The sequence below is a fragment of the Atheta coriaria genome, unplaced genomic scaffold (assembly GCF_025399875.1).
Source record: "Atheta coriaria isolate IRGN ID8LTWV9N9 unplaced genomic scaffold, Caltech_Dcor_3.1 hic_scaffold_5_pilon, whole genome shotgun sequence".
NCBI lineage: Eukaryota > Metazoa > Arthropoda > Insecta > Coleoptera > Staphylinidae > Dalotia > Dalotia coriaria.
The window spans coordinates 10,470,350-10,481,818 of record NW_027045447.1 but is presented as its reverse complement, the minus strand read 5'-3'; the positions used below and the strand labels follow the sequence as shown (position 1 = coordinate 10,481,818).

Below are 11,469 nucleotides of genomic sequence, written 5' to 3'. Positions count from 1 at the left end.
TAGTGGTTTTTAAGCAAATTACAATAATTGTAACAATGTCAGGTAAGAAATTAAACAAAAATATTTTTTACAGTTTTTATATTATTTTCCGTTTATTTTTAGTAATAAACAAATTAAACTAGTTCTTAATCAATTTCCTACCTGCCATAGTTATACTAACAAAAACAATTAAAACATTTCCTACTTTAATTTAATTTAATTCCTATGTAGTTCTGTTTATAAAAGTATGTTAAATATAAATTGTCATAAAAATTGCATTTCAAAAAGTGAAGAAAAATGACAGTGGAATTTTCTGTATTGTTTATTTTCATTTCCTTTTTTAAGAATTTTTATTGCAAAACACCCGTGGTTCTTATCATTGTGACATTTCATTATCACAATTGTAATATGGGCAGGTATACACCGAATATATTTACCGTAATTCACATACCAATTCGCGGTTTAAATAAGCTGAACATTTCTGAAATATTTTGTACCTTTTGCTGAACGATTGCTGTCAATTCATAATGATAAATTCTATTTAAATTTGTATATAAACACAAGTTGTAATTTACTTTAATTATTATTACAGTAATTGGCGTTAACTCAAGAAGAAGAACAAACGTTTAATTAAACAGCAAAACCCAAAAACTCAAAAATAAAATGATTTTGAGTGAGTTTATCATCATATCAACATTAATTGGTAATAAAATAAATAATAATAATTAAAATGATTTATTTATGCTTCTAAGTTGAATAATTATTTAATTTTATTTAATTTTAGTTGGTACCTATGCACAAAATACTCGGCCGATACATCCATGTAAAAGAGAATGCGATGGTACTTCAATGACATGTAAATACCATTTCCAAGTTGAAACTTACTACATCCTGGACGCTATGGCATGTTATAGCTGTCCTGACGTCGTGAAAGACTGTTATCGACGAGATTGCATCGTCGCTGGCGGAATTAAACGGAATATTATTACAGTAAACCGTCAATTTCCAGGTCCCCCTATAGAGGTAACTAAACCTAACATAACCTAAACTAAAATCTATTTAATTAAACTAACCTTAAAATTAAACAATAACTTTTATTTTCCAGGTGTGTTTAAACGATACAATAGAAGTCCTCTTGGAAAATATCATGATGAATGATGAATCCACAACGATTCATTGGCATGGTCAAACTGTAAAAGAAAATCCTTACATGGATGGCGTACCCTTTGTGACGCAATGTCCTGTGTTATCCAATAATAATTTTACCTATCGTCTGCAAGCTGCTGTGGCAGGAACACATTTTTGGCATTCGCATGAAAGTAATAATTTAAATTTTTTTAAAAATTTAATATTAACGTGTTATTTTATTGTTATATTGCTATTTTTAGAAATGCAAAGAGGTGATGGTATGTTTGGTATGTTAATTGTAAACGTACCAAAAGCTAAAGACCCTCATGCTAGTTTATATGATGAGGATTTAACACAACATCAAGTTTCGATTACTGATTGGACTAGGAAGACTCGAATTGAATCTTATGGTGATTTTGTGCATGGTGGCAACCTCCCGGCACCAGATGGCATTCTTATTAATGGACTTGGATACATGGATTTTGTTAATGTAGATGATAGGCTACCCATTGCAGAGTTTACTGTTGAGAAAGTAATTAAATTAAAAATTAAAATTTATCTATTTTTAATTGTGAATTATAAATATTTTTAGGGTAAACGTTACAGATTCAGATTTGTTAATGCTGAATTCTTTGATTGTCCATTCACTGTAAGTTTTGACAACCACAAACTTACTGTTATCAGTAGTGATGGGCATGATGTTCAACCACAAGCGGGTAAGTGATTATTTTTATGTTTTTTCTTCTTCTTCTATTTATTAGAATATTAGAATATTAATATTATTAATATTTTTGCTTTTGTTTAGTGGATTACTTCAATATATTCGCTGGTGAACGTTACGATGTAATCCTGGAAGCAAATCAAACCGAGGATGCTTATTGGATGCGTGTCAAAGGTTTAGAAATGTGTGACGTTGAAGGTTTATTCCAAGTTGCCATCTTGAAATATGCAAATTCACCTAATGATCGACCAACCACGGCAATTCCAAATTATGAAAATGCTGCACCAAACACAGGCTTAGTATGTGTTAATAATTCTAACCTAATATAACCTAACTTTTTATTTATTTTTATTTTTAAAGCTTTTAAATCCTCTCCTTGGAGATGAACCTGGAACACTTCTTGTTAATCAATTGAAAGCTTATGAACCAATGGAAGACGAGTTAAAAACCCGAAATGTTGTTCGGAGATACATCAAGTTATCCTTTAATCCGGTGGAGAATCCAACTTCTTACAGGTATCCCTATTATGGATTTTATAATGTTTCTGAATCTTTGAGAATAGTTACTCCGGAAATGAACGATATCGGATACAAAGACTCTCGGTTTCCGTTATTGTCAGAAAGGTATTCGTTCTCTAAGAAAGATTTTTGTAATAATGAAACTGCGTCTGCGAATAAGAATTGTACCAAAGAGTATTGCCATTGCACACATGTTGTTGAAGTAAGTAAAAAATCTAAAGATTAAGTTGAATTAAGTTTTTATTTTATTTTTATAATATTTTTAATAGTTGCCGATAAATAAAGTGGTGGAACTTGTGATTTATGACAATGGTGTTCGTCAAGCTCATCATCCTATGCATCTGCATGGTTTTGGTTTTCGTGTCGTGGCATGGAAACGCCTTGGAAATTTAACTTCGCGAGCAGATATTGAAAGCTTAGATAAACGCGGTTTGATCACCAGAAATTTAAAGGATCCTATCAAGAAGGACACTATTCCTGTTCCACGTGGAGGCTATGCTATTGTTAGATTTAAGACTGATAATCCAGGTAATATTTTAATCTTGATTAAATTATTTAGTTTATTAATTTAACTTTGTAAATAATTTAGGTTTTTGGATTTTCCATTGTCACGTTGATATCCACGCCGATGATGGTATGCGAATGGTTTTCAAAGTTGGCTCCAATCAAGACATGAAACCTGTGCCACAAGATTTTCCAAAATGTCGCAGTTATGAGAACGCAAAAGTTCAATCAAGAATTGCTCGTAGAAAGGGACATGAATTGTTGTAAAAAACAAATTATAAAATGTTTAATTGCAAAGATTGTTTATATTAAACATTTAGAATTAATAATTTAGGATTTATTTGTTGGCAAATATATTACTTTATCAAAGAATATCAAATATTTATTAATTCCTCTAAATGCAACCATAAAATTAATATTTTTAAATTAAAAATTCTATTCACTGATGTTTATAATATATTGTGAGCACTGTACAGGGTGATCCTATAATTATTAGGCAAGTATTTGACAATTAGAAATTTATAAGAAAAAATAAAATCAAATTAATGAAATTTTCATGTTTTTTTTTGTTTTTAAAAATATTTTTAAATATTTAATATTTTGCGCAGTTAGTAACAAAAATATTTGTGCAATGAAAATAAACAATAGCTAAATTCGGTGAATCTTATCAGCAATTTTGTGCATTTTAATTTATCATATTTGGGAACTGAATTAACTAGGCAAATATATGAATATAATTTATATATTTTATGCACATAAAATATATCTGTCAATGGTATAAATCCTCTCCTTGGAGATGAACCTGGAACACTTCTTGTTAATCAATTGAAAGCTTATGAACCAATGGAAGACGAGTTAAAACCCGAAATGTTGTTCGAGATACATCAAGTTATCCTTTAATCCGGTGGAGAATCCAACTTCTTACAGGTATCCCTATTATGGATTTTATAATGTTTCTGAATCTTTGAGAATAGTTACTCCGGAAATGAATGATATTGGATACAAAGACTCTCGGTTTCCGTTATTGTCAGAAAGGTATTCGTTCTCTAAGAAAGATTTTTGTAATAATGAAACTGCGTCTGCGAATAAGAATTGTACCAAAGAGTATTGCCATTGCACACATGTTGTTGAAGTAAGTAAAAAATCTAAAGATTAAGTTGAATTAAGTTTTTATTTTATTTTTATAATATTTTTAATAGTTGCCGATAAATAAAGTGGTGGAACTTGTGATTTATGACAATGGTGTTCGTCAAGCTCATCATCCTATGCATCTGCATGGTTTTGGTTTTCGTGTCGTGGCATGGAAACGCCTTGGAAATTTAACTTCGCGAGCAGATATTGAAAGCTTAGATAAACGCGGTTTGATCACCAGAAATTTAAAGGATCCTATCAAGAAGGACACTATTCCTGTTCCACGTGGAGGCTATGCTATTGTTAGATTTAAGACTGATAATCCAGGTAATATTTTTATAATCTTGATTAAATTATTTTGTTTATTAATTTATTCTGGTAAATAACTTAGGTTTTTGGATTTTCCATTGTCACGTTGATATCCACGCCGATGATGGTATGCGAATGGTTTTTAAAGTTGGCTCCAATCAGGACATGAAACCTGTGCCACAAGATTTTCCAAAATGTCGCAGTTATGAGAACGCAAAAGTTCAATCAAGAATTGCTCGCAGAAAGGGACATGAATTGTTGTAAAAAACAAATGATAAAATGTTTAATAGCAAATATTGTTTATATTAAACATTTAGAACTAATAATTTAGGATTTATTTGTTGGCAAATATATTACTTTATCAAAGAATGTCAAATGTTTATTAATTCCTTTAAATGCAACCATAAAATCGAAAATTTTCAATTAAAAAATCAATTCACTGATGTTTATAATATATTGTGAGCACTGTACAAGGTGATCTTATAATTATTAGACATGTATTTGACAATTAGAAATTTATAAGAAAAAATAAAATCAAATTAATGAAATTTTCATGTTTTTTTTTTGTTTTTAAAAATATTTTTAAATATTTAATATTTTGCGCAGTTAGTAACAAAAATATTTGTGCAATGAAAATAAACAATAGCTAAATTCGGTGAATCTTATCAGCAATTTTGTGCATTTTAATTTATCATATTTGGGAACTGAATTAACTAGGCAAATATATGAATATAATTTATATATTTTATGCACATAAAATATATCTGTCAATGGTAATGTAATGGTAAACAAAAAGTTGATACAAGTAAATGCACTTTAAAATTGCCAATTAAAGTAAACAATAATTAATTACCAATTACTACTTAAAAGTGATGTATCTACAAATATCTACCAATTTGTGATTTATCACCAAAAATATTATTAACGGAAGATTACACTAACATGAATAAACGTTACCCTTGAAAAATAATTTTGGGTATTTTTGAATATTTAACAAAATTATCACACAAATTGAACATTTGCCTTCTCGTAATTAGAATTTTTGCAAAGCAAACACACGCCGTGACGGCAGCGTTTGAGAAGTTTGTGAATTTCAAATTTTACGCAAATTTTGCAAACCTTATCGGCCATTATCACAGTTTATCAAATGTGTCGCAACCATGTTTGTTTCAAAAAAAGTATAAAAAACACGCGTATCCAAACGCGTTCCTATCAATCGATCCAAGATGGGTTCGGTTAGAGTTTACGGAGCATTCCTGCTCTTGTTTATTGCAAATGTAGTGGAAATTCAAAGTCAAGGTCCACGGTTTGAGTCACCTCCACGTGGATGGTTCGCCGGTGTGGATTGTCGTCGCAACTGCAATGGAGAACTACGAAATTGCTTCTTCCACTTCCGAGTAGAGACAATGTACACCATGAGTAAAGCATGTTTCAATTGCCCATCAGTATTCACCGATTGTTTCCGGCCTGATTGTATGGTTGGTGGTGGAATTCGTCGAGTAGTCACCTCTGTCAATCGTCAGATTCCGGGACCTGCTATTGAAGCATGTGAAGGTGATCGTATTAGGGTTCTAGTGGAAAATAAAATGGAGACTGGAGAGGCTACGACTATTCATTGGCATGGACAACATATGAAAGATTTTCAATATATGGATGGTGTGCCATTTGTTACTCAATGTCCGATTTTAGCTAAGAATAATATGACTTATGAGTTTATTGCTGCTACACCTGGTACCCACTGGTGGCATTCTCATCAGGGTAAGTTGGTCATCAAGGTATTGAAAAATGTATTAATAAATTTCTGATAATAGCTGATCAACGTGGTGATGGTCATTTTGGTCCAATGATTATCCGCCAGGCACCTGCCAATAATCCTTACTTTAATGCTTACCACACGGATGGGCACACCATGATTATCACGGATTGGAATAATCGCAGGAGAATGGATGTTTTCCAAGCCTACGCTAAAAATGGAGAGTTCCTGGAACCTACTGGTATCCTTATTAATGGTTACGGTGACCAGATGAATGATAATATCAGGGGGACACCAATGGCTAATTTTATTGTCCGCAGGGTAGGTTTTATTCACATAAAACATAAACATAAATTTAATTTCAATTAATTTATGGTTTTCCAGGGAAATGTTCATCGTTTCCGATTGATCAACGCTAACTTCTTCGATTGTCCCTTTGAGGTAACAGTAGACAACCATAAATTAACTGTTATCTCCAGCGATGGTCAAGATGTCCAACCTGTGGAAGTGGATTCCATTGTCAGCAACTCTGGAGAAAGATTTGACTTCTTAATCAACGCTAATCAAGCGGTTAACACTTATTGGATCCGTGTGAAGGGAACCCTACTCTGTGAAAGGTTACAGACTTACCAGTTGGCTACTTTGACGTATGATGGATCTAGCAGACCTCTTGGTGCTGGTACTGTACCTAACTACAATACTGCTAATAACCGCAATTCATTGGTACAAATAACACAGTCAATTTTTTTAAATTTAAAATTTTTAATTTTTTTTATAGGTTTTGAATCCCACTGGTCCCGGAAATGCCCGATTTATTACCATAGATAGATTAAGATCTCTCAGAACAATCAATGGGCTTAATACTAACAACGTAAGAAGATTCTTCATCTCTTTAGACATGAGTGGAATTGATCATCCTGCTAATCACAGATCAACTGTTTATGGTTTTAACCAAGTTGCTCCAAACCAGAGAGTCCGCACTCCTCAATTGAACCATCTTACCTTCAAACCTTTCAGTTTTAATTTGATGGCAAATAGGTACAATATTAGGAATACAGATATCTGTACTGCTGAAACAACGATGAATCGCAATTGCGAGAGGGACTTCTGTGAATGTCCTCATGTCTTAGAAGTTAATTTGAATGAAGTAGTGGAGTTGGTAATGTTTGATGAAATGGATCAAGACGACGCACCAGCTATTCATCCAATGCATCTCCATGGTTTTAGTTTCGCTGTTGTTCATTATAGTGAAATAGGTCCCAATCTAACGCGTCCAGGCTTTATGATGAATCATGGTAGTCTTCCTCGCAACTTCGTAAATCCTCCATTGAAGGATACAGTAAATGTGCCAAGAGGTGGTGCAACTATTGTTCGTTTTGTTGCAAATAATCCAGGTGAGATATCATTTTATTTTAATGTTGAATGAATTATTTTTTATTGGGAAAATTTCAGGATTTTGGTTCTTACATTGTCATATTGATGTGCACGCAATGGAAGGAATGGAGTTGGTAATAAAGGTAGGCAGCAACGCTCAAATCAGTAACCCACCCGCAAATTTCCCCACGTGTGGAAATTGGCCTGTTTAATAAAATAATAAAAGATTCTGTTAACTTGTTGGTATAAAAAACTATGCAAAATTGTTTCAACCTATTATGAAATCGTAAATAAAATATGTTTATGGTCTTAATATAGGCAATTTATGTTTCACATTATTATGGTACTGTGTAGTACCATATGCAACTTAATAAACAAAGGGTAAAGTTTTTAAAATTTGTTGAATTTTACGCAAAGGTAAGTTTGTTTATACACAGTCAGTCAGTTTGTAAGTCGTAAATTAAGTAAGAAATTATTGTCAATTAAAGTTATGGTTTAAATAAGTAACTTTTACAATTCATAGAATTCTTTCAATTAGAGTAAACAAAGTTGGATATCCAGAAATACGCTACAATTATTATTGTATAATTATTTATTTTGTTACCTTTTGTTTCTTTTAAAATAATAAATTCGTAAAACGTTTGAGAAACGAATTGCAATCAAATTTTTAAAAAAGCAATTTTTATCTAGGCTGTAATTTAAGTGGTACTTTTGCTAAAATTAAAAATTATTGTTTATTAAATATAATTAAAGAATATTAACTTCAATAATCATTATTATCTCAGCTATAATATTTTATGATTCTACTTTTATTGTTTCCAGTGCATTAAACTTGATTCAAATAAATAAATAAATGTCTGCTAATTTTAAATAAGATGATTAAAAAATTCTTCCATAAATATCGTTTATAATAACAACCAAACAATTTAACAATTTAAAGTATTCAAAAATTGCAAACCAACATAGTTCATAGAACATGTGCAGTACTTTACCGTGCCTTACAAGAAATTATTGAATTCGTCAGAAATTATCAACGATAAGCAACTTCTAAGAAATAACGCTTTTGATAGAAAAAAATACAGTCAACAATAATAAATTAATCAACTTGGAAACATTTTGACAAATTTATGAGGCTAAACAAAAAATCAAAACCATTTTCCCACATTATGCCTGCAAGGAAAGTTTAATGATGTTTTCATGTGTGATTTATTTTCCAACTGATAAAAGTACATTGCGATTGCGCACGTAGTAACTTCCAAAACATGTTTTCCGCAAAACCGGTGCGCTAGCTACGTGTGTTATCAAATGATTAACCGCTTGAAATACATTGTTGCAAATGTGCCTCAAATTCTGATCGAAATTAATGTGCCAAAAGTTGCATTTTTCCACTATCATTTTTCTAAAATACGAGTTAATCGGCTGTCAAAAAACAAACATATTTGAAAAACTTTTAGAAATATGTGCGCTATGCATGTTTCGCGAAATTGCAGGGAAATTAGCCGTAGCGATATACACGCTTCGATTTTTTTCCTGACGAGCATATATATATTACACAAGCGGTGCACAGTTTTCATTCAGAGCGCCTGAAAAGCGTCTCGCCATGCTTTTCCAAAAGGTTTTCTTGCTCTGTTGCATCATATTACTTTGGGTTGACATAAGTTCAGCCAATAACACATCCGGTAAAGGTAAAAATAAAGGCAAAGCTAAATCAAAAGGAAAAATCAGTGAAAAAAGTAAAAATAAACAACATACCACCTTCAACCACCTGGAAAACAAAAGCAAAGAATATAAAACTCTTCAAACCAAATCAATCCCCCGAGGATACATCGATGGCAGAAGATGCAATCGTCCATGCGATGGTTCCACAAGAAGCTGTTTCTTCAGCTTTGATTTGGAGACATTTTATGCAATGAGCAAAGCCTGTTACAACTGCCCAACTGTTTTATCTGATTGCTACCGACCTGATTGTATTGTTGCTGGTGGAACCAGACGTACTGTCATGGTAGTCAACCGTCAACTCCCTGGTCCAGCAATAGAAGTATGTGAAGGTGATGAAGTGATGGTTTACCTACAGAATAATCTTATGGACGGCGAGGGTACCACCATCCATTGGCATGGTCAACACATGGTGAGAGATAAATATATGGATGGTGTTCCATGGGTTACACAATGTCCCATCCACTACAACAATAACTTCACTTATGAGTTTTGGGCTGATAATCCTGGTACCTATTGGTGGCATTCTCATGTTGGTAGGTTTAAAAAACAAAAAATTTAATTGATTTGGTTTTAATGTTAAAAATGATTTTTTTATTAGAAATGCAACGTGGTGATGGTGTTTATGGTGCTATGATCGTCCGGCAAGCTCCTCAGGATAACTACCATTGGGATATGTACGATTTTGATCTCTCCTCGCATGTGATCCAGGTTACCGACTGGAATGATCGTCTTAGATTGGAGGTTTTTGAAGCTTATGCCCTAGCAGGTGATTGGCTGGAACCTACGGGTATCTTGGTCAATGGTTATGGCTTCCAATCAACTTCCAATATTACAAACACTCCAACAGCTAATTTTACTGTTCAACGAGGATTCAGATACAGATTCCGTTTTATTAACACAGGATTCTTTGATTGTCCTCTTGAGTTCTCCATCGATGGACACAAGATGTTGATTATTTCTACTGATTCTAATGATTTGGATCCATTTGAAGGTATGAAGCAGACCATAAAAACAATTTTAATTTCTTAATTCATTGCTTGATTGTCTGTTCCATAGTGGATTCATTCGTGTCAAGTTCTGGTGAAAGATTTGATTTTGTCCTGTATGCTAATCAAGCTGTGTCTACTTATTATATCAGAGTCAAAGGTTTCTTGACTTGTGAACGTCTTAGTACATTTACTGTCGCTACGTTGAGGTATGAAGGATCTCCGAATGAGCTACCAACTGGAAGGTACCCTACTTATGCTACATCAGCCCCAACTGGTGGAGTGGTCAGTATAAAAGATAAATTAATTTAAATTTGATTATTATTTTTAAATTTTTATAAATTTCTAGCTTTATAATCCAGTTAGTATTGCTAATGCCACTGGATATCGACAAGTAATAGGTATTCATCAAGGTTTTGCAATGGAACCATTAGAATATGATTTGAACACTCAAAATGTCTTCAGATATTATATCACTGTAGATATGAGCGGTTTAGACCATCCTGTATTCCATAGATATCCATATTATGCTTTCAATCAAGGTAAATATTTATTTTAAATTTTTTTAAATTTTAGTAAATGCAACTAATATTGTAAACTTTAGTTGATCCCACTTTACGTGCCCGTACACCTCAATTCAACCGTATATCACATAAAAACTTGGACGTTCCACTTTTACCCGCTCGATTCGAGATTAACCAGGGAGCTTTCTGCAATGCCGACACAGTACGCAACAGGAACTGTGAGAATACTTTCTGTGAATGTCCTCACGTCATTTCGGTAATTACCAAGTTTATTTCTTTAATAATTTCAAATACTATATTGTAATAATTTTCTTTAGGTTCCTAGAAATGCTATTGTAGAATTTGTCTTCATCGAACTCTTTGATCAAGATGACGCTCCCGCTCTGCATCCAATCCATCTTCACGGCTACTCATTCAGGGTTCTGGGCTGGGGAGAAATTGATAGAAATCTAACGCTTGATGGAGTCATACGTATGGATCGTGAAGGTCTGCTGAATAGAAACTTTGTCAATCCACCTTTAAAGGATACAGTGACTGTACCTAAGGGTGGTTACACGATTGTTCGATTCAAAGCCGACAATGTTGGTTATTGGCTGATGCATTGTCATATTGATGTACATGCTAGTGAGGGTATGGATATTGTGGTTAAAGTTGGAGAGAACTCGGAAATGCCCACGGTGCCTGATTACTTCCCAAGATGCGGCAATTGGCCAAGATATTAAATGTTTGTTTTTGTTGTGTTCGTTGCTACAGTCAATAAATAAAAATAAATAAAAATAAAACTTGTTTTGCGTTCATATTTAGTAGTTTTGATTGCATAACC

General features: G+C 32.8%; 3 protein-coding genes across 3 annotated transcripts; all 3 read left to right on the top strand.

Annotated features, from left to right (window-relative positions):
* Positions 1-441: 441 nt before the first annotated feature.
* On the top strand, positions 442-3,229 carry LOC135792463 (uncharacterized). The gene is made up of 9 exons (XM_065303110.1): positions 442-682; positions 764-1,002; positions 1,085-1,298; positions 1,368-1,639; positions 1,700-1,823; positions 1,913-2,127; positions 2,189-2,548; positions 2,616-2,874; positions 2,936-3,229. The coding sequence occupies exons 1-9, from the start codon at positions 643-645 to the stop codon at positions 3,115-3,117; spliced, it is 1,905 nt and encodes a 634-aa protein (XP_065159182.1). The 5' UTR covers positions 442-642; the 3' UTR covers positions 3,118-3,229.
* Positions 3,230-3,713: 484 nt separating this feature from the next.
* Positions 3,714-4,659, top strand: LOC135791946 (uncharacterized). The gene is made up of 3 exons (XM_065302552.1): positions 3,714-3,982; positions 4,050-4,308; positions 4,373-4,659. The coding sequence occupies exons 1-3, from the start codon at positions 3,836-3,838 to the stop codon at positions 4,552-4,554; spliced, it is 588 nt and encodes a 195-aa protein (XP_065158624.1). The 5' UTR covers positions 3,714-3,835; the 3' UTR covers positions 4,555-4,659.
* Positions 4,660-5,515: 856 nt separating this feature from the next.
* LOC135792175 (uncharacterized) lies at positions 5,516-11,428 on the top strand. The gene is made up of 11 exons (XM_065302789.1): positions 5,516-6,048; positions 6,102-6,364; positions 6,428-6,766; positions 6,822-7,437; positions 7,496-7,623; positions 8,952-9,669; positions 9,735-10,127; positions 10,193-10,407; positions 10,472-10,664; positions 10,727-10,902; positions 10,964-11,428. Exons 1-11 carry the CDS (start codon positions 5,517-5,519, stop codon positions 11,366-11,368), a joined length of 3,978 nt encoding a protein of 1,325 aa, XP_065158861.1. The 5' UTR covers position 5,516; the 3' UTR covers positions 11,369-11,428.
* The last annotated feature ends 41 nt before the right edge of the window (positions 11,429-11,469 follow it).